The sequence below is a fragment of the Pyxicephalus adspersus genome, chromosome 3 (genome assembly GCF_032062135.1).
Source record: "Pyxicephalus adspersus chromosome 3, UCB_Pads_2.0, whole genome shotgun sequence".
In the NCBI taxonomy this organism is placed as follows: Eukaryota; Metazoa; Chordata; class Amphibia; order Anura; family Pyxicephalidae; genus Pyxicephalus; species Pyxicephalus adspersus.
The window spans coordinates 105175119-105201771 of NC_092860.1; the positions used below are offsets into that span (position 1 = coordinate 105175119).

Genomic DNA, 26653 nt, shown 5'->3' on the forward strand with positions numbered 1-26653 from the left:
CAAATGGTGGCTTATAAAATCTCTTAGTAAAAGTTCCACTTTAACTCGGATGACAAAGTCTCTTTCAAGTGCAATATGAGTATATATGTACTAATTTTTTTTTTTTTTTTAGAGAAGGCACCCTTACATATATGTTTAAATGTTTATATATCTATTCATTAGGTAAATATTTTAAATTGCTTAGTAGCATGGGATGATTTTCTGAGACTCTCTTGCAAAGCAAAGAAATCAAAACTTTGCTTATTTGCATAGACATAAATTGAAATCTGACAGTGGTTTTATCCTTCTCTTAAAATGAGTTGAGTTCAAGCGTTCCGTTTTTTTCCTGCTTGGTAAAATGTTATCAGCAGGAAAGAAAGTAAGGATAAATCACACTTATGGTCCCAGATAACAGTATAATGTTGAAAGGTGTTCTGACCCTTCCCCACTGTATCCAAAACTAAGAGTTTTGGCTGCAAATACTGTAAAACAAAACTTCATGAAAAACAACTTTGCAGTGGGAATTAACCCCATATTACAAGGGTTACACTCTCTTTTATTGCATTTCTCTTTTATTTTGACTCTGGGTTTTGGTTCGTCCCCCAAAACCTAAATGTATGTTTTATATATTCCCAACCCATGGTATTCTGTGTTCTGTTGTAATTCAAAGTTATATAATTCTAATATTTATGCTGATGTTTCCTATATTATCACATTTGACCATTGTTTATGTATTTAACTTTAACAGACAACAACAACTCCCCTAAGGAAGATACTCCAACAGGTAGTATGGATTCACTGTCACCTCAGTCTCTTACACCTACGGCTATGTGCAGCCATACTGGTTTTGAGAAAAATCATCTTATTCCAGACAGTGATCTTTTAGAGTGGACTACTACTGAGTAAGTTTGTTTCTATTGGTATTTTTTTTATGATAGCCATTATTTATTTCTTATTTACACCAGCACTATCAGGGCAATTCCTACATAATCAATAGGTTCCTATAGATTCAGTCTCTGAATGACAATCCAGCAATTCTGATATGTGCCAGAAAGAATTATTTGTATACCATTCCATGAGGGCTGGTCTAGTTTTTTGTGTCCAGTATGACCTTGAAACTTTTGTATGCAATTGGATTTTACCAACAAAGTACATGTAGACCTGCGGTTGCAAACTCATCTGAAGAACTTGTGACTAGACAAACGGGAAGCGCAAGACCGCAAAACACACAATGCTGTGCTTATGTAGAGTTCAGTGCCCCCTGGTAAAATACTCAAGTTTGGAAAAAAGATATTAAATAAAAGTAAAACCCTTAAGGTAAATATTTGTGCATCCTACAGGTAAGTTTTCACATATGCACAGAGAAGGATTCATGGATTGCTAAATGTTAACAAAGCTCCAAGGTGCACACACCACACCTGAATGGACTTTACTAGGATGTGGTGGCTGATATATTCTGATCTGGTTCAGCTTTTGTTGAACTACATCTAAATAACTGACCCTGCATGCAGTGACACTACTATTTGTTGCAGCTGCCATTGTTTTGAAGTGTAGTGGAAAGTTGCCCAGAAATTTAGCTTTATATATTTCCCTAGTTTTTGAGAAAAGAAACTTCGACGCACAGAGGGTTGTCTGCATATAAATGTAAATGCTGATACCTAAATTGTAAGTCATTGAAGTTTGCTTTGTTAAACAACCCACTAATGATGTATCTGCCCATTAGTGCTTGGCCCTTAGGATAGCTCATGCTTGACCTATTCACTAACTTCCGAAGCAGCTACTTAGAATTAATGTTCTTGACGCACTTGTTATTAAGTTCCTATGTTTCCAAACCTGAGTCCTGGGTTTGCCAGTTTCTATCAAATCCAAAGGTATACATTGCAGCTTTAGTACTGGAAATGTCAGCACACTTTAAACTGATGGCAGTAAAATGAGAAGCAGTACTACTGTTACAGAGTCAAAACAGATACATTTGAGTGAAGATCCAAAGGCTGTCTTTACTTTCTGTGTTCGATTAAGACTGTTGATAGTACCCATTTTCTCATAAGTTACTTTATTGTAATAATCCGCTGTAGGTGCTTGTGTGAATTAGAGATGATTTGCTAAAAAGAAACACACTCTTATTTTTCCTTCACTATCAATAATCAGCAGTAATTGGTTTTCTAGTGAGTAGCAGCACTGTTTGCTGAGCTGGAATAATATATCTCATAAATATATTATACTATTGTATCCAGACCAAATGTGAACCTTTTTATATTCGTTAAAGGGTTTAAGCACAGCTGTCATTTATAGCACTGCAGTGGATTCTTTCTATCTGTTCTATATGAAGTGATCCAACAGTTCCACAGTCCTTGGTGAGGGAGATATAGCTAAATAACCTTCCCCTCTAAATCATACCGTATCCCATTTGTACCTATAATAACTTTTGCTAACTAAAGACTAAACCTGACCCATTTAGTAAGGTAAAGAATAACATGGTAACTGATGTTCTACATAGCATGCTAACAAAATGCATCTTTTAGTAATTTTACTGAGGGGAAATCTATACATTTTTTTGCTTACTACATATATGTATGGAGTTCCAGTGGTCGGATAGTAGATGTCAGTGACTGTACACGAAATTTAATCACAGTAGGAACAAAACATTGCCTGATTTAATAAAGGTCTTCAAGGCTGGGTAGCATACACTTTGATCAGTGAAGCTGGGAGATCCAGCAAACGTGCAATAGATTTCTTCAAAGTCATTTGCTATGTGCTAGCAAATGTTTTTAATCCTTGACCAGATCTATTCCAGGTTTGCTGGATCACTCAGCTTCACTGATGAAAGTGTATCCTCTCCAGCCTTAGAGAGCTTTAATAAATCAGGCCCAATGTGTGAGAGGCAGTGCTGCAGCAGAAAAGTCCCTTTTGTCTGCAGAGTATGAGAACCATGTATCCCACTATAAATGAGCAGGGTGACTGCTGAGCTGTGAGAGCACTACAGATAATAAAATTCCTTTCTTCTTTCCCTGACATATCCTGTTTCTGACTGATCACTATTCACTATGACCAGTTAAACACCAGCCAATTGAGAGCCGACACAAGCAAAGAAGTGATGTGTTTCATTAGAGTTTCATTAGAGATTTAAAAGAATTTAGTTATTGAACATGTCTAACTTCAACTTTTAGTTACATTGGTGGGCTTAGTTACATTTTAGTTAAACTTCAACCGGCTTCTGCTTTTTGGCATTCTCTGGTGTTGGCAACCTGTTGTGCAATATGTATCTTCAGTAAAGAACTGAAATATTTTGCAAAGAGGAGGAGGGGGTGTTTAATGATTTATGAATCTTTGTTTTTTATTTAATTTGACATGTAAAACTTGGGGGATGTGTAAAGCCTTAATTTTTATTGAAAATCAACTATGATAGATTAAATTGTTATTATAGGACTTGTGTTCCAGGCCTATGGGATCAACAGAAGGGACTCACTAACAACCAGTCAGCTTCAACTTGCACTCCCAGTTGCCGTCTTGCAAAAAATCAAAACAAACTAAGAATTGTAAAATATAAATTAGCTCCGACTGGTTGCTGTGGGGAATTTTTTTCTTAGTCCAAACATAAACATACATGTTTTAAATCTTTTTTTTTTTTTTAATACTCTTGTCTTTTTTTTACTTTCAATACATTTTTAATATTAAAGTATCAAAATAACATATAAAAGGTAAAAAGAACATACAAGTACACCAAACAGCTCACATAAAGAAAATACAACAATATCTTTAAAACAAATAAAACTGTCCTAACAAGCAGGGCAACATCTCCATAACATAAGGGGCCTCTGATGGTGGTCATAAAATAATGTTCAGCAATCATGAAACCATATGATACCCAAAAGAGTAGGAGAGAAATTGTAGCAATAGGTAAAAGAAGACCCTGCACGATGTGGGTGGAGGGAGGTTAGACGGGAATGAGGACAGGTTCAGCATTACCTTTGCTGATATTTTAAGATATTTTAAATTAAGGACGGTAATTTAAATATGAATTTCTCTAGAACCTGGTATGGCTGCTGTACTGACTTAAGGTTATTAAGGTTACAGGACATAGGTAGGGCCCACATTGCCAATACAAAATTTCGTGATCTTGGAAGAGCTGTAAACTCTTGCTCATAGGATGAAAATCTTGGATTTGGTGCCTTCATATGGTGCTGCAAGTAGCTGCTTTTTATGGAATTTTTAGTAACCAAGACCAGATCAAGCAGAGCTGAAGAATAATGTCCTACCTGGCACCAAGCTTAACTGGGGCTTATTTATGATTTATATCGTCTAGATAGCTGTTTTTAAAACCCCCTAGAGAAAGGAGTTATTCTTTTGATCCTTACCTTTTACAATAAAATACTGGGTAAAAAAAATCCAGTTCATAAAATAGTATTCTTGCCAGTAAGGCTTATGAGTTGATAATTTCAGGAGATCTCACAGATAGGGAGTTTTACTACCACTTTCCTCAGTTGCATAACTACTGTGCTCCCATAAATTAGGAGGTGATTTCCAATACAGAGTAAAAGAACTGAAGGAGAAGATGTAATATGTTTCACTATAAAGTACTCATTTGTTAGATTTTCAGCTGTCAGTTTATTTTAACTGCAAGATATCATTTCAGTCTCTATTCCAGCAAATAACTTGTTCACATTTTATGCATGACTGATTCCGTAAACACAGCTTAGATTGGCTAGAGTATTTTGTTCATTCTGGCAGGTGTATGAATCAGTAAATGTTGTAAAATGTTTGTGGAACCAAATATATTTTCTGTTTTTACCCTGTAATAAACTTGTATATGATTTCTATTAGCCTGAGTTGTAAATTGTTGTTGTAAAGGTAACTAAGGCTGCGTTCTTGCTTGTTTAATTTCCTGTTTTTTATATTAATTGCATCAATCATGTTAATCATATAGTGAAGCAGCATGTATTTCTTTTGAAATATAATTACCGTACAAGCCTTAATCAGATTATATAACGTGACGACAAGATAACACGAATGATAAATATAAGTATTGAGTGCTTAGAAAGTCATGTCACAAAATACTGTGGTTAGTATTCACAGTAAAACATGAAGGAACTGAAAAAGTCCAACGTTTCCTGGTCATTTTTGCAAAATATAAAAAAGATAACATGCCCCCAATACAATGCTCATCTGTACCCATGGTAGCACAACATTAAAACATTCTTCAAGTGAATTAGTTCACTTACTTGTAAACTACATATACCTAGGAAATACACCTACTTTGCATACGCAAAATGTTCACTATGGTACGTAACATATAGTTCTCTATGTACTGCAAAAAATGGACAAAATATTTATTTTTGTTTATCATGTTTATGTGGTAAGCTGCATACACACGTGCAATTATTGTCGTTGGAAAGGATTTTTTACGATTTTTTAAGGACTGCACGATGCATGAATGAGTGCTGTTCATAACAGCACTGTTCTGCTCTATAGTGAGGGGAGGGGGAGAACGACGGAGCGGCACCCTGCTGCGCGTTCTCCCCCTTCAGTTCCATTAAGTTCGTTCCCCGTCCATCGTCCGTGGATCCGCCAGGACTGTCGTTTGGACGATGGAGGGCAGGCGCTGTACACATGCCAGATTCTCGTCCGATATCGGTTCTGAGCTGATTATCGGGCCAGAACCATTGGACGTCTGTACGTAGTTTTTATCAGCCAGCAGAAAATTTACGGTGACTATAAATTTAACATTTGCTAAAGTACACCTGTCTGTTGCAAAGGCCCACTGGTCTGTACAACATGTTTGAGTTTATAGAGGTTTGTGGGTATTTGTTTATCCACAGGTCTCCTATTGTCCCACAACAGCAATTCAGTTGAGTTGAGGTCTGGACTTTGAGCCATTTTAACACTCTTTTTTTCAGCCATTCTATTGTAGATTTGTCGTGTGCTTGACATCTTTGCCTTTGCATGGCCCAGTTTCAGTCAAACTTTAGTTGCATATAGATAGTTTCACATTTGACTTTAGAATGCTGTGGTATACAGAAGAGTTCATGGTCGACTCACTGGCTGCTAATGAATTTACTTTCAGCCAAGATGCCCTGAACCCTAGGGTGCTTTAACTACCAATTTTCGCTCTTTCTGGTGGGTATACCATTTAATTTGTTTATGTGTTTATTTCCCCAATTTAGGTTTACTTTTCAATATTTTATACAAAGGAAACCTTACAAAGGAAATCTGTTATCTAATGTCTTGGCACATTTTAACCCTAACAATATCTGTAACCCTAACTACTTAGAATTATTTAGGAAACATTACTACTGGTGTCTGTCCCTTTATATCACACAATACAATGTGATATAATTCTTCAAAGAAGGACTCTGGGGGTCATGGTATGTCCCGCTGCACTTCATCTCTGTGAGACAAGGAAAAGATTGTTAGAGCAAGTGACAAATAAAAATTGTGTTTTGTGTGCTGCATTTATTATTGGTGTAAAAATGTAACTTCTGTCTAAGTTCATGGATGCAGTGGTGTGTTTATTCAGTTGTCTGTCCTACCAGAATTATTTGTAGTTTTCAATATTCTTTTTAGTCTTTAGGTATTTTATTTTAAAGGCTATAGATGTCTTCACAATTTCAAGTTCAGCTGGAAAACTTTTTAAATTTTTTAGGCCAACCCTTCCCAGGGTCTAAAGGCTGTTTGCTCATTGCTTCTGACTTCAGCTAATTATTATACTTTTGAATTCTGTGTCTTTGGCCTTTACTCTTTTATCATAAGCTTCCTTCTTAAATAATAGAAACCAATTCCCGTCAGTGCCCATATGGTACTAAAGCACTTTTCTTGATGGTTAAAAGTTCCATTGTTCAGAGTTCTCTGTTCTTCCTCTGCCTTGTGAGATCTGCATACAAAAGATTCTTCTCAATTCCTGGTTCTGAGCTGTTGTGTGAAATGTCTGCTGCTGTAATGTTAATATTTCCTCAACCACTTGTGTATCTATCCATGTGTATCTCAAAGACCAAGCTTTCACTATTTCTCTATGCAGAACAAATACTGTATGTCCTGTGTTCTTTTTTTATTTTTTTATTTATATTTGATTACCCTTTTTTTGCTTAGTTTTTTTTTTAGCAATTACTGACAGTTAGTGTTGTGCTTTTGTGATATAACCCTTGGCAACCAATTAGACAATGGTCAATTCATAGATACTCAGAGTTTATATAGGGAAGAGTAGTGACCATCAATATGCTTGCTGGTGTGTTACAATTATTTTTTTAAACCTTATCCACCTGTTGCTAGAGGGCAAATGTGTTGCTGGTATGGGATATTTGATTTTTGCAGTAAGCCCAGTACTGCCAGATTATCATTGTGGGTGGGTCAGATTAATATTGTTTGTGATTATTACATATTCCCCATTATTACATCTTGCCCCATGGTTTGTGTCAGACCGACTTCTAGAAAATACAGTTATGCAGGATAAAATATTCTGCTGTCTAGCATAGTGAAGACCTAATAATATATTTGTAAAGGTTTCACAGAAGATTCTTACAACTTTTACCAGGATTTCCACATATTTCTAATTGGATCTAATTGGAAAAATGTATTAATCCTAGATGAAGTTGTGGTACACATTTATAACTAAATCCTTAGTACATGCCTTTTTTCCCGGAAGTCTTTTTCCTCAAGGGATTGAAGCAATATCTGACCAGTATTTCGAATACATTTGACATTTAAAATAATTATAAGGTAACAGCTAATAATTTACAATACAAGGATCTTTAGATACTTTGTAGCAAATTGCTAACCTAATATCTGTTTGGTTCACCCTGTCCTTTGCTGATTCATTTTAAACATCTTGGTGACTTCCCTTGCGACTAATGAAGAAAGCTGCAGTGCCTGTATCCCTCAAAGTAGTTAACCATTTGGAAGAATGACACAAAAACTTTATTTCCTATTGCAGGGTGCTCTGGGTTGTCATATTGAATTTAGTTTTTTGGACAGTTTTTAGCAGCTTACGTTGGCTGCAAATAGAAAATGTGAGGTAACGTTTATTATCATTAAACATTGAATTTTTTACTTTTTTGGGGGGAAATTTTTTTTTCTTTCTTACTAATGGAGGTTCCTACAGTTCCCCAACCTGTCCAAAACATAATCCATTATAACCACTGCAGTGTGTATCTTAACATTTTTCTTTTTAAGGCTTTGTGTCAGAATTTTGAAACTACTTACCAAGAGCACAGTAGAGTAGGTGCCCTTAGACTCGCATTACAATTCACCTAAACACAAAATATTATGTGTTGCATTTTGTGTTAAAAACAAAATGCAGGTTTGTTTTTTTGTTCTTTTGCAGTTTATTGGACTTTTTATTGCGAAGTATCTTAATGTGCAAAATACCACCCATGGAGTAACGCACTTATATACAGGTAGTCCCTGGGTTACATACGAGATAGGGACTGTAGGTTTGTTCTTAGGATGAATTTGTATGTAAGTGGGAACAGGTACATTATTTTAATAAATGCAATTAGGACAGATGTTTGTCATATTAGGCAGCTTGATGTCAGTTTCTGTATAAAATCCTCACTGTGAGTTAATCACAAACAAAGTAAAAAAAAAACTTTATGGAGCCTAGACATTCATTAACTTCTGGAGCAAGCTGTGTTTTGATATGCAAACAACAAGAAACAACTGCAGAGTTTGTCTTAGTTATTAAAGAGTTACAAGAGCTCTGCAGAAAAGGTCAGGCTCAGCCATGTTTAGCAAAAGATTTCTTCTGCAAGTCATGCGACCCTCCCCCTTATCAAGCCTCTGTCCTGCACAGAAGGAACAGGTAAGCCCCATTCGTATCTAGGAGTCCTCTGTATGTCGGATGCCCTTACCAGGGAACTATCTGTATTGAAAATCCTAGGTCGGCTATCTACTTATACAGGGAAATTGCAGTTACGTCAGCCATTCACTGGGTGTTACTAGCATATCATTTGCAGTGGTTATAAAATCTAATGATTAGGTAAAGTTACTGCCATTCACTTTTCTGTATTGATTTTAGCTCCTCCTGGGAAGGCCACACCACTATAATCCTAATGTTCTAAAAATGTATTCCCAATTTAGAAGTCCAGCTCCTGGGGTAGTCAACTTTATTTTGTGTGTATTTATATATATATATATATATATATATATATATATATATATATATATATATATATATATATATATATATTCGTTCGTAAAAAAGTAACCAACGACGCAGACGAACGAGGAAAGTCGTTGGAAACGAACGACCGGACCGGCGGATCGGATTGGACGACGATCGTTGCAGGATCGTTCGTCGTTCGTTTTCCAACGATAATAATTGGAAGTGTGTACGTAGCTTAAGACTTTCATATTAGGTTGACAGTTTACCTGCAGGAAGATTTAATATACATCAACATTTTGTTAGTAAACACTACCTAATAAAATAAAAATAAGTGAGTTGGCTTAGTTTTATATGGGAAATTTCATATTCTTGATTGATTAGTGAAAACATATTCATTTCTATTACTTTTCTTATTTCCAGGCACTGACTGCTTTTGTGTGAAAGATGTGATTGAAAGATGTACATGGATGTGGGAGGACTGCAGATGTGGGAGGACTGCAGATTGGCCATAGCAATACCTGTTTATATTCAGTGAAGGACATCTAAAATCATTGACTTCTTACAGCCATGACTCTTCCTTTAACTCAATTCAGCTAGTATATATCATGTTCGCCTGACCACGCTGTGCATTTCTCCTATTGTGTATACCTTCACAACCCACACACTTTCCATACTTTTGCTTTACAGAGGGGCTTTAATACACTGCTAAAAAGAAAACACTATGTTAACCTTATAGCTCCTTGTGTGAGCAAGATAATGGAGCTCTTTGATTGCACTGGAGAGCATAATCCTCTCAAGTGTGGTGCCATGTGTCTTTGTACTTGGTTTTCAAAACTTTTATTTTTTTTTTTACTTGAAGTAAATGAAAAATAAAATATTTTTTTAATACTATAGATCTTTTTATTTTCAAAGTTAAACTGCAGGTTTTTAAAGTATGGAAAGCGGTGCTCTGAGTGGAACAAAACTGCAGAGAATAATTACTGTGGTATATCAGAGAAGTGAATGGATCTCCATTAGTCTTAATGTTATGTCTGCTGTCAGTCAGCTAATATCCACAATAACCAAAGTGTTTCCTTTCTGCGGTCTCCTGCTTAGGCATTAGCAACTTCAAACAGGTATTTGAGATACAGCAGCTTTTGTGTGTTTGACATATATTTTTTAGTGTAATGGCTGAAAGACCTTTCTGGCGAATTCACTTTAACTGTTTCCTATGCTGCTATGTGGATGGCAGTGGCATTTAATTGGTGTTCTATAAAGAGGTCTGCCAAAAACAAATACATTTAGATTTCAATTACTTACAGCACTGTTACGGTTGAATTGTTTGAAGCTTTTACATAACACAAGCATATGTTTTATTATTATTATACAAGGAAAGTGTTGTTTTCACGCCTGTATGATATTATAAGAAAGCCTGGCTGTCCTTGATATTTAAAGTGCTGCAGTTACCAAGGGAGCGAATAGTTACCATGTATTGAGATAATGCATATAATGGAAGTGGTATGTTTTGTAAGTTGAATATTTAGTACCTGTTAATAACACTTTATTGTTTGCAGTGGTTCATGGTTATATCCATATATACCAACAGCTGTTAATGCTGTCACCTGTTTTGTATGTAAAGAAATGCTGCAACATATTCCTAAGCAGTAGAGCTGAAAGTTCAGTTCATAGTACTTTTGCATTAAAAATAAACAAAGTTGAGCTGGTAAACTATTCTCCCCCAGTGGAATGGGGGAGTGTTGAACAAATAAATGGACAATTAAAGCAACATCTTCATTTTATACCCTTGTCAGTTATTTTTGATGATTATCAAGCATCTTGCATATTCTGTCAAGAGTTGGCTTACTTTGCAAATGCAAAGAAGTTTCCGTCTTGTGGGTAATTCTTAGTTGCTTGCCCTTACCAACCGGTATTGAGGAACTTTTTCAAGAACACCCGCACACTGTAAGTAAATTCAAGGAAAATCATTTACTCTGGCTTGATATTAGAGTGAACTAAGCAGCGAATTATTCTGATTGACACTGTCCCTAACATATACCTCCCAAAATTTTTGGTTTTGGCTGACGAGGTGGCTGATGTCAGGGAATGGGTAACATCTACATTGTATTCCCTTTTGCATGTGAAAACTGAGGATAATTTTGTGGGATATTCAGAAAGCTTTTATTGTAAAGAAAATATGAAGCAAGAGATTGCCAAATCGATTATAAGCTTTGCATTTTGCATGGAATTCTTTGCAGCAGCTCACTAAGCATTTCCTAGTACTGCAAAGATTCGTTAAAAGTAGTGTACTGACCCCAAAGCATACAAAAAAAAAAAATACCAATCAGGGTAGTTTAATTTTTTGGGTATTTAGGGCAGTCTGTTTTTAAATTTTATCAATATCAGCATAATCAAGCTAGCTCTGTTAGATGTAAGCCGGTGGTCAGGCAGACAGAGATGGATTAAAATAAATCAAATATTAGTCTCTGGCTCAGGCTTACCCATACTGTACACTTTAGTGTTAGGCCAGGTATGCAAATGTAATCTGACCACGTTTGGGATAGTGAATCTTATAAACATGGCAGAGTAGTTAGTACACTTGCTAAGTTGATGTTGAGCCGATCTTGCAAGTATATTGAGTGTTCTTCTGTGCTCTTAAGATTCGTCCTGAAGGTAGTCAAATGTCTAAGAGTGGGCAGTGAGTGAAGCAGCAGGGGGAGGATGAGAAGCCTCTGAGACCTAAAGCTGCCTAATGAGGCAGCTATGACTTCTGCTCTTGTGTCTGTTCATGCAAAGTGTATGGGAAAATAAATATGAGCACACCAAAAAAAGAAGAGGGGAAGCTGGCTGTTTGTAGTACAGGGGGAGATAGGTGAATGCTGTGCTGGAACCACTTTTATTAGGGTCTACTTTGTAACGCCAGGGTGAGCCTGTATGTGCATTTCAAACTGGTAAACAATTTTGAACAAATTTTTTGTTGACTTCAATTTTTAAGCTTATTTACCCAAAAATAGGTATACGGATTTTGAGAGTGCAGTTAGTTTTCTTCTATCATGTCAGGTTTTTTCTCTACCGCTTATATTAATGCGATTACTGTAGCGTGGACTTGTATAGGCTATTCATTTACACGCAAGACAGCGTAGTGTGGTCAGAGGTTGTGCGCTGCTCTACGTAGTGAATAAGCAAAATTTATTTTTCAACTTACACACGTATTTCCTTTCTTTCAGATCATGTCTGGCTCTGCTGTTTCTCCTTGTAAGTGCCTAAACAACCCTGATCCATTTTATTATATCTGTGGCAGTTTCACCATTCCCAGTCAAAGGGCGAACTTCAGCACATTTGTAGAGCAAGCTTATTTGGCATATTTCAAAGTTAAACTTGGTGATCAAGATAAGTCTTGGGCCCCTCATACGGTGTTCAAACAGTGTTCGAGGGTTTATAGATGTGGACAAAGGGAACACGTGATAAGATGCCATTTGGTATACCTATGGTTTAGCCAGAGGCAGGGAATCATTTCAGTGACTGTTACTTTTGTAGAGTGAAAACTTCAGGATAAAGTAACATAGAGTCTCCTAGTCTACCATTGGCTATATGCCCAGTGGCTCATTCAGATGATTTTCCAGTGCAGGCTTTCATTACACTACCCTCTCTTGCAGAACATGATTATGGTGATGAACTAGGTGACAACAATGATTAAGAGTATGAAATTGAAGAGGACTCATAAGGGATTTGGTCAGCGTGAGTTGTGATTTTGCACTATCAAAGTCTTCAGAACTCCTGGCATCAAGATTGCTTGAGAAAAACTTACTTGAAAAAGAAGGAAAATATCCTATTTTATCATATTTAGAACCAGAGAAATTGCATTTCTGCAGTTCTTTAGAACTGACAGTGGCTATGTGTATTGCCATAACATACCTGGATTGGGAATTCCAATCTAAAACTCAACTGAATGGCGACTAGATCAAAGCGGAGCTTAAAGTGTGTCCTCCTTCACAATGGCAATATATTTCGGTCAGTCCCAATTGGCCATTCAGTTTCTCTTTGTTAAGAATATGCAGACATAAAGAGAGTCATTGAGTTGTTGCAATATCACCAACACAATTGAGTCATCAATTGGGTGTAAAGGATTTGGCGTCCAAGATCTGCCCTAAAACCAGGTGATCCAAATATTCTACATGAGCCACTTGTTGATAAAAAGAATATGATATTCCTGCCTCTGCACATGAAACAGGGTCTGATAGAGCAGTTCGTTAAAGCTTTGCCAACTGAAGGAGATTGTTTCCCCAGTGTCATTCATAGATTTGGGCACAGTACAGGTAGTCCCCAGGTTAAGGATATCCAACATACGGACAACTCATAGATACGAACAGGGCTTGGAGGCAGGAGGGGGTGGTTTGCATGACTTGCATAAAAAAACTTCTGGTAAACACAGCTGAGGTTGTGGATGATCCTAAGGACTGAGCTCTCTGCAACATCTTGTAACTCTTTATTGACCAAGACAAACTCTCAAACTCCTGTCCTAATTGCATTTAAAAAATAATAAAAATTAAAATAATGTACCTGTTCCGACTCATATAAAAATTCAACCTAAGAACAAACCTACAGTCCCTATCTCGTATGTAACCTGGGACTACCTGTATAGCATTAAAAAACATTGGTGGCAACCCACTAGTATAGCCTAAAAGGTGATTTTAGAGGCAGCATATAGTGAAAGCAGCGGTACTCCAGCAGGCCTGATATCTTCTCTGTGTGCTTAGAATGTTGGCAGTCTCCTGCCTATCTTTTAGCCTATGAAAACAGTAATGCAAAAAGTAAAAGAAAAAACAGCTTTGGTACTAGAATGATACCTTTACAGCTTTGGCACTCTATCACCATGGCCTAGGCGGCTTAAGATGAAATCTAGCTCTGTGGGCATACTTTTGCGGTATATATGCACACGTATGTAAGTAGGCTCAGGTTCTGTCAAGGCATCAGTTAGCCATGCTTACTTTCATGGTGGCATGATGTATGTTTTCCAGGTCCTTATCTCTGCGAGGTATTCTTCTCCCTTAAGATTTAAAGTTGTGTGACATGCTTACTGTGAGCATATATTAGTAGCTGGCCTGGTGTGCGTGTGTTTTGCCCCTTTTTTAAATAATAGAATTAGAATAGGAACAGGTACACTCTAAAAAGCATGGACAAACTTCAGTTCTGCTAACAATGATTACCAATATTTAAATGGGTGAGGTCAGACCATGGGCCCTGCACACACTCCTCAATAAAATAAGGGAAACACAAGCATATATTGTATCCTCCTCCTGTATATGCCTTAAACACAAAATATTTTTCTCACTCTTTATTTATTATAAAAAAGACATTCTAGCCCTGTATGCCGCAAAGAATGCTATAGCGTTTTTCGATATGTTCCGAGCAGGATATTTTCTGTACAGCACCTACTGTTGCCAATAACACAGATACAACATTCTGAGGTTTCTTGGGTGGAATTAACAGAGATGCTTGGTCAATCCCTGATGTAAGTGCTAGTTGATCTATATCAGTACATTTTTGACTTGCTGTTTTTTACGTGAAAGGCTGTAACCCTCTCTGAAGCTCTCAACATTGAACTACTCTTTCTTGCTGTTGCCGTGGTTACAATCCAGATATCCACTTAAATCTTTTTACAGTAATTGGTTACCTATCTCCTCCTAAAAGTGGAGGAAGGGTTATTACTTGTAATGTGATACTATACAACCCATCTAATCCCTTACTGAAATGTTCCTTTCTGCCTGTGCTCTTCCTCTTCATCTACCAGTTATTTGCTGCTTTTCAGCGATTTAAAGGACATTGCTATCACGGGTTAAATGTGTTCTGAATTTTTTTTTCTTTATTATGTTACTTTGTAACAACTTATAGTTACATGATTTTGTTTTCTGTGTATGAGAATTAATGTCTTGTCCTGTATATTTAAACATACATCAGCATCAGATTTCATGTATTGGGACCCTCTATTTTTATTTTTTTTATTTGTAAATTTTTTATTTATTTTTTATTTTATTTTTTTAGCAGCGCCTTTACGGTGCTGGTGGGAAATTGGTTGGGGCCAGGTGTGCACGTTTCCTGTGTGTGGGTAAGGGGGGTTGGGGGTAGATTGTAATTGATGTTCTTAGCTAGTTTGTCATCTAAAATACACTGAAGGTCATTGTAAAACGAGCTTAAAGCACAGCTCTAGCCTCACATTTTATTTTGTTTTTATAACTTTAGTTTTTATAAATTTCGTGTTTAAAACTTCTGTCAAGGTTTTTTCTTCTTTATGTTCTGTAACATTGTGTATGTCAGGATGTGACAGTGACATCAGCGCAGCTGTAGATACGCTCTTGCACTTTTTGGAACTGTGAGGTATACAAGTATGAAACAGACATAAAAATAACGGCTCTTGTGAATGACTTGCTTATTACAATCTTGTACAAGCTGTACTTATACTGCATATATTTTCCCAGCATATCTCAGAAACTGAATCTAAGTCTTCCGCACTTAAATTACTGGTGATATAAACTAATGAAGTATAATAATTTTTAATTAATCAATATTATAAATCATTTAATATAATTTATATAACTCAAAAAATCCTACACAATTGGTCTAATCTGACTTTATCATAGATGATAAACTTTCCATGATTGCTTTAATTACAAAATCTTACAGTTTTGCTATGTAGATCTCCAGGATTTGTTTTGCATTTGGTCTGAAATAAATCAATATTGTTGATATTTTCAGCTTTGAGCAGGGTTAAAACCGATACATTGCATATACCTCTTCTGGCAACTATTTCTATATACCTAAATAGTAGACGTTTTGGGGTTGGTAACCCAATCCTTTGACTTATGAAAGAATATCTGGAGGTATGCCAACAAAAAGGACCTCTGTACAAATGTATGTAGCATACAAAATTTTTTTCCACTGGTACCTTACTCCAGACAAGTTGCATGCCGTATACACAGCTTCCGGTTATCATTTTTGGAGATGCATGGCCCACATATATATTTTTGTGGACTTGCCCTGGTATCAAATTTTTTTTTGGTTTGTGGTTATGAACTCTTTTCACACTTGGTGGAATCTTTCATCTGCATATTTTAATCTGTTAGGTCTTTAAATACAAGGCCTCCCAAAGAAGTCTCTTACAATAAAATGGAAGTTAACCAATCCCCAAGCATGTTAAAGTAATGGAGCTTCCAGCAGTCCAATGGTCCTCTTACCATTATTCTCTCATATGTTTGTTTCTTCTTTATTTTATGTGTCATGCTTGAAGGTTGTATAAGCTTGTGTGTTTATGTAATTGGTCATTTCAGGGAGCGACATTATGCCCTTAGAGGCACTGTTAGATTTTATCACTTTTCCACACATGTGATGTTGCTGTTTGTTTCCCATATATGTTACATACAGTAGGTTCACTGATTTTTTTCACTCAGGTGAAAGGATCCTTGAATGTACATTTTTATTTGCAAGGTTAAAATTTAGAAAAAACAGAGAGGGTTTTTTGGCAAATAATATTAATGTATTGAAAGATAAGTTTCTCAAAAGATACAATATATAGGTATCCTGTTGCAATATAGTATTGTCTTTTGAGAAACGTACCTTTCAATACCTTTCAATGTTCTTTCTCAACTTTAACCTTGCTAACAATTTGGGGTCACGCATCCATTACTATCTTGAACATTCAAAATTCCACCACACACCACTTTCTCACATTGTACATTTTTATTTACCTATTTAACTATTGTGATGCTTTTTTTTGTTCTTTATTTCAATTTTTAGTATATTTTAACTTGATTTTGTATATTCTATTGGTATCTGTACAAATTTCTCTAAATAAAAAATAAATACATTGCTTAGACTAATGGGGAAATAGAAATAGGATTCTGAAAAAAAATGAGTAAAAAATTCACAATTTACATAATATTTGGTTGTATACATTACAAGATCTGATGTGTTTTGTGGAGAATGCAGGACAGATCTTTGGGGAAATATATTCTACATTAGACAAGTAGAACAAGGAATGAAGGAATTCTGCATGTACTTTTTCCTTACGTGTTGATGTCTATTCTGTACAACCATGTTGCCTGTTCACTCTAATCTTACATAAAGTTCTTTTGGGATCCAGTGACTGGGCTCCAAGCACAATACTGTGTTGGTCTCATTGCTGCACTTAGTGGGGATGTTAGAATATGCCATGGACTCTCTGTCTCTAAATGTTCAAAGAGTGCCTTCAGTACCACCTACCTTATGTTCTTCAAGAAACCTTGTTGTCTGGTATTCTTGGAATTATGCTTTTAAATCCATTATGAAAAATATGATCAAAATATATAAACCTTTAAAAAATGATGAAATGAAACTCATGAAACTATAAAGCAAGTAAACTAGAAATACACCATATGAATAAATCTGTACATAAAACCAGTACTAATTCTATTTTTACCTTGTTTGCAGGACAACACTAGTGCACAGTCCTTTGGTATCCTGGGTAAATAATGAATCGCCTACAGTATCAAGTGAACCTACCTCACCAGTTCTAACAGAATCCTTACCACCTATAGACACTGAAACTTCACCTGTACACCTCCCACCTCTGCCATCTGACAGGTATTAGCTGTGTTTTCTCTATATGGAATGGATTTTTATTTTACATTACTAACCTTCCTCTGGAAATGGCTGCCATGCTGTCACTGAGCCAGAAAGAAGTGGATGTGTATACAGTGTTCTCCCCATCTGTTTTTAGCCAGGCGCACCACTCGGCACTTTTCAGTAAGCACCTGGGTGTTTTGGGGTGGTTACTGACGAGTTGGGTCACAATACAGGGGCTGCCACCCACCTACAATTTCTTACCACCCAGCTTAAAAAAAAAAAAAAATCTGGGTTGAACACTGTGTATAGTTTCTGGCTTTACAGTCTGCAGATGTCCGTTAAGCATTTTAAGTAGAAATAATGCCAAGCTCCATCTTGGTTTTACCTTCCATGTGTTTCTTACCAACTTTTATGTATATACTACTCAGTAGTGGATTTCCTCTCTTTATTTTAAAAGAAAGTAGCTTGTTTTGACCTGTTGGTTGGATATACCTTCTGGTGTGGGAAGCTGTATTTGCTTTGAGATCTCCACTCAAGGAATCCCTATCTAGGTTATGGTTTCTACCTCTTCCTACATGAAGCTGTATTTGCCTTGAGATCTCTACTCAAGGAATCCCTATCTGGGTTATGGTTTCTACCTCTTCCTACATGATGCCCATCCAGTTAGGATCAGTGTTTTTTTTTGTTTTTTTTGAGTCTTGACGTTGTTGTGACATGTATTCCCATATCTAAATTGACACCCCTTGTTTTTTTAAATCATTAGGAGAAATTCTGCATATAAATTTGTGATTTTGTATGTCAAGTATTTTGTTGGGAGTATATTATTTTCAGTTTAGTAACAATACTTATTGTTGCAGTGTACCTGGCAGGAAGGCAATAGCTGTCTATCCTTGTGAGGCAGAACACAGCTCAGAGTTATCGTTTAAAGTAGGAGAAGTGTTTGAGAATGGTAAGTAGATAAGCACTTGGTAATGGGCTATTCCATTAGGTACCCCAAGTAGTAAATGTCACTTTAATCCACAAATAAACAGAATTTCTTATCCTGAACTCCAGGAATTAAACAAAAATCCCTGGCAGTGGGGCAATCCCAAAGGTTAAATTCTGGGTTATGTCTAGGGGACAAAAACTTTACTCGCCTTAATTCCTCCCTCTTCCCTGTAGTGTAGCACTTTCGGTGGTGGGTGAACCTTCGATGTCATCACCTACAATGTGCTTGGTTATTTAATTTTATTGTAGGGGTTGATGCGGTTGCCTATAGCTGCCACTTGAAGCGCCTTAGAGAGAAGGCTGTGGGGAACTGGTCACATTTTATATGAGTTACAAAAATTTACTTTTTTTACTTTTTTTAAAATGAAACTTCTTAAACACAAACATATGTAAAAAATATTACTATTAAGCATAGTAAGCCCAGTAAAACCTGGAGGTCACAAATTCTGTTTTACATTTACTGACTTTTATGAATGTTTCAGTGACACATTTGTATTCCTAGCTGTCAGTACTTGTTAGGTACGTTTGTCTGTGTAGTTTTAAGAAATGCATTCATTTATTAGTGTTCTCTGCTTCTTCACAAATTCCCCCACTCTAACAAGTTAGCAGCAACTTTGGCACCTTAGTACTCCATATTATAATACGTGTGGGAGCTTGGATCTGGATCCTCCATATTGCATCTGCTCACTGATGAGTCTTGCACCACTTCAGGACACCTTCACACCTCTGTGACACTCATACTGAGAGGGTAGCTGTCTTTATACAAGTCCAACTTTCCACTTGAAGCATGCCTTTACTCAGAATTTTCACTCTACAATAAAGGGTAGACAACCTTTTTTTTAGATTTTGGTTCTGTACACTACAACAATTCATTTTAAATGAAAAAACTCAAATACAGTTTAACTGCAGACGTTCAGCTTTAATTTGGTGGGTTGAACAAAAGCCTTTTTTTACACAATCACTTCATTTCAGGGGCCCAAAAGTAATTGGACAATTGACTCAAAGGCTGAATGGGCAATTCCTTTGTTATGTCATTATCAATTAAGCAGATAAAAGGCCTGGAGTTGATTTGAGGGGGTATGCTTGTGTGTGGAAGATTTTGCTGTGAACAGACAACATGCGGTCAAAGAAGCTCTCCATGTAGCTGAAACAAGCCATCCTTATGCTGCAAAAACAGTAAAAACCCATCCAAGAAATTGCTACAATATTAGGAGTGGCAAAATCTACAGTTTGGTACATCATGAGAAAGAAACAAAGCACTGGTGAACTCGGCAACACCAAAAGACCCGGACCTCCATGGAAGACAACGGTGGTGGATGATCACAGAATCATTTCCATGGTGAAGAGAAACCCCTTCACAAAAGCCAACCAAGTAAACAACACTCTCTAGGAAGTAGACGTATCGATATCCAAGTCTACCATAAAGAGAAGACTGCATGAAAGTAAATACAGTGGGTGCACTGCAAGGTGCAAGCCACTCATAGGCCTTTAAGAATAGAAAGGCTATATTGGACTTTGCTAAAAAAAACATCTAAAAAAGCCAGCACAGTTTTGGAAAAACATTCTTTGGACAGATAAAACCAAGATCAACCTGTACCAGAATGATGGCAAGAAAAAAGTATCGAGAAGGCGTGGAACAGTTCATGATCCAAAGCATAGCACATCATCTGTAAAACATGGTGGAGGCAATGTGATGGCTTGGGCGTACATGGCTGCCAGTGGCACTGGGACACTAGTGTTTATCCATGATGTGACACAGGACAGAAGCAGCCGAATTTATTCTGAGGTGTTCAGAGACCTACTGTCTGCTCAAATCCAGCTAAATGCAGTCACATTGATTGGGAGGCATTTCATAATACAGATGGATAATGACCCAAAACATACAGCTAAAGCAACCCAGGAGTTTATTAAAGCAAAGAAGTAGAATATTCTTGAATGGCCAAGTCAGTCACCTGATCTGAACCCAATTGAGCATGCCAAGTCTACCATAAAGAGAAGACTGCATGAAAGTAAATACAGAGGGTGCACTGCAAGGTGCAAGCCACTCATAGGCCTTTAAGAATAGAAAGGCTAGATTGGACTTTGCTAAAAAAAACATCTAAAAAAGACAGCAGAGTTTTGGAAAAACATTCTTTGGACAGATAAAACCAAGATCAACCTTTACCAGAATTATGGCAAGAAAAAAGTATCGAGAAGGCGTGGAACAGTTCATGATCCAAAGCATACCACATCATCTGTAAAACATGGTGGAGGCAATGTAATGGCTTGGGCGTCCATGGCTGCCAGTGGCACTGGGACACTAGTGTTTATCGATGATGTGACACAAGACAGAAGCAGCCAAATTTATTCTGAGGTGTTCAGAGACATACTGTCTGCTCAAATCCAGCTAAATGCAGTCACATTGATTGGGAGGCATTTCATAATACAGATGGATAATGACCCAAAACATACAGCCAAAGCAACCCAGGAGTTTATTAAAGCAAAGAAGTAGAATAATCTTGAATGGCCAAGTCAGTCACCTGATCTGAACCCAACTAAGCATGCATTTCAGTCTTTGTAGAAGACTAAACTTCGGACAGAAAGGCCCACAAATAAACGACAACTGAAAGCAGCTCCAGTAAAGGCCTGGCAGGGCATTAAAAAGGAGGAAACCTAGCATCTGGTGATGTCCATGAGTTCAAGCCTACAGGCTGTCATTGCCAGCAAAGGGTGTTCAACCAAGTATTAGAAAAGAACATTTTATTTTCAGCTTTTTAATTTGTCTAATTACTTTTGAGCCCCTGAAATGAAGTTATTGTGTTTGAGGCTTTAGTTCCTCATATTTTTATGCAATCTTTTTGTTCAACCCACTGAATTAAAGCTGAAAGTCTGCAGTTCAACATCTGCATTGCATCTGAGTTGTTTCATTTAAATTTAATTGTGGTAATGTACAGAACCAAAATTAGAAAAAAGTTGTCTGTCCAAATATTTATGAACATAACTGTACGCCAGGCATCCCGGGAGGCTCTTGGGGGCTCCTTCTGCGCATACCCGAGCATCTCGGGCATGCGCAGAAGGAGCCTTTTTGCGCAAAGAGAAAAATTTGCTGATCTCATGCATGCGCCGTGAGGTCGTCAATTTTGTTTTTTCTTCTTACGTCACCCGATCTCTCGCCTGAGTCGGGGGACGTAGGTTGAAGAACAGAAAGAAGGGAAGATAGCGGTGCCCAGAGCGTCTGCTCCAGAATGACGCGAGACCCGATGCAGGGCACCCCCCGGAGTGATTTAAGGTAAGTGTATTTTGTTTTTGTTTTTTGCACTTTTGAGTTTAGATCCTCTTTAAAGCTGAACTCTAAACAAACATAAATACACACCTCAAATACATTTGAGTCCTAGTGTCACCACTATGTAAATAAAATCTCCCACCTGCCCCTGTCGACATGCACACCACTGATAGGTCAGTGACACCCTTACTGGAGGGAACTCCGATTTCATTATAACTCGCTGCTTTGTACAATGTACCTAGATGGCAATCCATGGTTTATTGTTTGTGCTGTTTAAATTACAGGTATAGATATTATTTTGATACAAATTTTCAGTTTACTGACCTGTATTTCCTCTTTAATGCTTTATTTTCATATTTATTTCTTTATTGCAGTACATAGTTCAAGGGAGCCAGGTTGGCTGGAGGGAACCCTGAATGGCAGACAAGGGCTTATTCCACAGAACTACGTTCAGTTCCTCTAGCAGTTTGCACTTGAAGCTCCGCCCCTGTACATGGTATCCATGGATTTCCGTTCCAGTTTACTTGTGTCTTGTTTTGTGACTGCACAGACCACTTGACCAGATGTCAGATAGAGAGTGTCCTCCCCCCTGTCTGTGCTGAGCGTTACAATACCATAGGATATACACACCTATGACACTCCCCTCTGGGAATTTTTACTGAGTGACCTGCCTGGTGTCATCACAAATCACAAAATGCTCAGTCTGGGGAGGGAGGATAGGGATGAGTGCACTTTATGTGCCCTCTATATTTAATGAAAGGACAAGCAATACTGCCAAACTTAAACCTACATGTTTTATTTAATGTTTGCATTTGTTAATATTTTTATTTGTTTTTACCAATTACTGCTCCAGGCAACTAGTATACTTTATGATTAATATGTCACTTGTTTCACAGTTTCATTCCTGAGAGTATTTTGTGTAATTATATTTAAATTTATAGTGTGATGTAATGCCTTTCTGGCTACAAATTTAATCACATGCATGATCTGACAGACACAGGATGCATATTTAAATGACTCTGTGAGGGTCTTTTCGTAAGATGTAGTCAAATGTTTGAACCATATAGGAAATCTGCACCCAACATGCTACCCTTGTTAAAGGACTAGATGTCCCAGCATTCCCTGACAAGCAGGAAAGGCTGCAACTTTCAGTTGGTCCCTAGCTGGGGTGGCTACACAGTACATGTGTTTGATGTGCAATCTTCAATATATAATGACAATTCATTGGAAGACAATGGGGAAAAAGGAAAATGTTGCATTTTATACAACTTTTTACATTTACTCTTTTGTAGCAGTCACTTTTATAAGCTTACACTTGTTTCAATTTTATTGTTTTTAAAGTATAGTTAATGCCAAAATAAACTCTAATTTTATCCAAAATAAAATATTACTAGTTCTTTAATGAATTGTTTGTCTTGCTGTTGGTAAGATATTATTATTATGGTACATGGACCCGTCCATTGTCCCTTTGATGCAGTGAAGGTGTCCGGTCTCCTTAGCAGAAAAACACCCCTAAAGCATAATGTGTCCACCTCCATGTTTGACGGTGGGGATGGTGTTCTTGGGGTCATAGGCAGCATTCCTCCTCCTCCAAACGGCGAGTTGAGTTGATGCCAAAGAGCTCAATTTTGGTCTTAGCTGACCACAACACTTTCAATCAGTTCTCCTCTGGATCATTCTGATGTTCATTGGCAAATTGCAGACCGGCCTGTACATGTGCTATCTTGAGCAGGGGGCCTTGCAAGATTACAGGCCTTCATGGCGCAGTGTGTTACCAATTGTTTTCTTGGTGACTATGGCCCCAGCTGCCCTGAGATCATTGACAAGTCCCCCCCATGTAGTTCTGGGTAGCTTCGTCACCATTCTCCTGATCAATGCAACTCCATGAGGGGAGATCTTGCATGGAGCCCCAGACCGAGGGAGATTGACAGTGTTTTTTCCATTTGCGAATTATCGCACCAACTGTTGTCACCTTCTCACCTAGCTGATTGGCGATAGTCTTGTAGCCCAGTCCAGCCTTATTTACAATCCTGTCCCTGACATCCTTGGACAGCTCTTTGGTCTTGGACATGGTGGCTAGTTTGGAATCTGATTGATTGATTGCTTCTGTGGACAGGTGTCTTTTATACAGGTACTGTAACAAGCTTGCATTAGGAGAACTCCCTTACAGATGGTGCTCGTAATCTCAGCTCGTTACCTGCATACAGTGAAGAGACCTTGTAGCCTGAAATCTTGCTGGTTGATAGGGAATCAAGTACTTATTTCATTCATTACAATGCACATCGAGCTCTGGCTTTTGAGCACTGAGTTTTTAAGTGTTCTTTTGTTGTTATTCTGTCTCTCATAAACCTACCATTACACTTATAGACTGTCGGAGGGCAAACGTACAAAATCAGAAGAGAATCAAATACTTCTTTCCCTCATTGTATGTATGTATGTGTGTGTGTATATATATATGTGTATATGTATGTATGTATATGTATGTATGTGTGTATATATATATATATATATATATATATATATATATTCTGTCCTGTGCACGCCCAAGCCCTCACACATTGCCTCCTCCATGTTTTACAGATGATGTGCTATGCTTTGGATCATGAGCTGTTCCACGCCTTTTTTCTTGCCATCATTCTGGTAAAGGTTTAGCTTGGTTTCATCTGTCCAAAGAATGTTTTTCCAGAACTGTACTGGCTTTTTTAGATGTTTTTGAGCAAAGTCCAATCTAGTCTTTCTATTTTTGAGGCTTATGATAGGCTTGCACTTTGCAGTGCACCCTCTGTATTTACTTTCATGCAGTCTTCTCTTTATGGTAGACTTGGATATCGATACGCCTACTGTGGACGTCCAGGTCTTTTAGCTGAATTCACCAGTGTTTTGTTTCTTTTTCATGGTGTACAAAACTGTAGCTTTTGCCACTCCTAATATTGTAGCAATTTCTAGTTTTTTTTTTTCTTCTGTTTTTGCAGCTTAAGAATGGCTTGTTTCACCTGCAGAGAGAGCTCTTTTGACTGCATGTTGTCCAATCACTTTTGAACCCCTGAAATGAAGTGATGGTGTAAAAAAAAAAAATCTTTAGTTCCTCACATTTTTATGCAATCTTTTTGTTCAACCCACTTCATTTAAAATTAATTGTGGTAGTGTGCAGAACTAAAATTAGAAAAAAGTTGTCCCTGTCCAAATATTTATGGACCTAACTGTGTGTGTGTGTGTGTGTATATATATATATATATATATATATGTACAAATAATAAAACTTTAGATTTTTGGTTGATTGTTGCATATAATTGTCTCATATATAACTGAGAAAAATCCTGTATTGTGTTTGGTTTTAATCCATGAAATGCTCTTTGTGGGTTTTTCAGGAGCTTTTCTGCATACTTAAACTGAGCATACTTGAGCAGTTCTGCATTCTTAAACTGGTTCACTTCCTTATCTGTCATGTCTGGGATCCCATATATTACTGCAAACATTCTGTGTCTGTGGCAAAAAATCAGTTTCACTCAAAAGTCCTTTTGCTCTGTTGTGAAATTGTGTCTTGTATCGCCACTGAAAAGCTTTTATTTCATCGAAGTTTCTGTAAGTGCATTGATAAGTCCTTAGTTTCCTCCTTCACTATAAAGTGAAATCTAATGGAAATGACTGGACAAAGGGTAAAATAAGGTAAATCGCACAGCTATCCTACATCAGCACAAGCTGTATACGTGACGGTGCCACACAGGTCCTCACAGCTGCAGTCCATTGTGCAGCTAAATTGTGTTTGCACATAGTCTACATTCCATATACTTAATGGAAATTGAATGGTTTAATGTTCTATTAATCTCTAAAGGTAGAGGGAGATCTAGGTAAACTTTCTTAGTCACTTCCAAATCTTTGAAATGTCAGTTAAATATCCCAGAGTGCTTACTATATCTAGAACCAAACAACCAGATTATTGAGGAAAAACTGCCAAATAACATTTATACCTCCTAAACTTGCCTGTGGAGCACACCTAGAAGACCAGGCTTGTCCGAGACCCACCTACTATATTACGTATTGGATTTATTATTATTATTAATAATTACCACATATTTACAACCAACATATTACACAGCGCTGTACATTAAATAGGGGTAGCAAATGACAGACAGATACAGACAGTGATACAGGAGCAGAGGACCCTGCCCCTAAGAGCTTACAATCTAGTAGGATGACAATATATTCACTCTCAAGATTGCTTGAACTTGGCACTAAAACTTGGAACATGCTTTCCCAATCAGCCGTGCAACTGGTATACAATATCGTATCAAATCCATTGCGAAAAAGTAACAGTTGCCATAGTTAAAATCCCTGGGACAGTGTTATGGTATTCAAGATCATGTTCAATGCATATTGTCAACATAGTTTTAAGATGCAAAGATGCAAATAAATTTAATTCAAAATAATTTCAGTTTCTTACTGTGGAATTTACCATTTTTATGGCCTTAATGTTTCTACTGGGTTTAAAATCACCAGTCGCTGAAAATATTTTATTTGGTTCTTCTGATACCCATTATTCTTTTCATGAATAACAACTTTGTTGTTAATGTCAAGTTATATAATTACCAGTTATTAATGTAACCAATATATGTTCTTCTTGTATGTTTTGCTCATTTAATTGAGGGGTTTGAGCTTTTATCAGACTGGTGTACTACAAAATAAGGACACATTAGGAGTAGAGATACAATCATTACCCTTAGAGATGTTAGAGATTGCATATATGATCCACAAGCCTT

At 37.1% G+C, this 26653-nt stretch overlaps 1 protein-coding gene across 2 annotated transcripts in view; it reads left to right on the forward strand.

Annotated features, from left to right (window-relative positions):
- ARHGAP10 (Rho GTPase activating protein 10) overlaps window positions 1-23298 on the forward strand; it is a 138738-nt gene extending 115440 nt beyond the window's left edge. For both annotated transcript variants that reach the window (XM_072405894.1, XM_072405895.1), the window contains 4 exons: window positions 728-881; window positions 17513-17665; window positions 18505-18596; window positions 22271-23298. In XM_072405894.1, the coding sequence (XP_072261995.1) occupies window positions 728-881; window positions 17513-17665; window positions 18505-18596; window positions 22271-22359 (488 nt within the window). In that variant the 3' untranslated portion in view covers window positions 22360-23298. The remainder of the gene's footprint in view (window positions 1-727; window positions 882-17512; window positions 17666-18504; window positions 18597-22270) is intronic.
- The last annotated feature ends 3355 nt before the right edge of the window (window positions 23299-26653 follow it).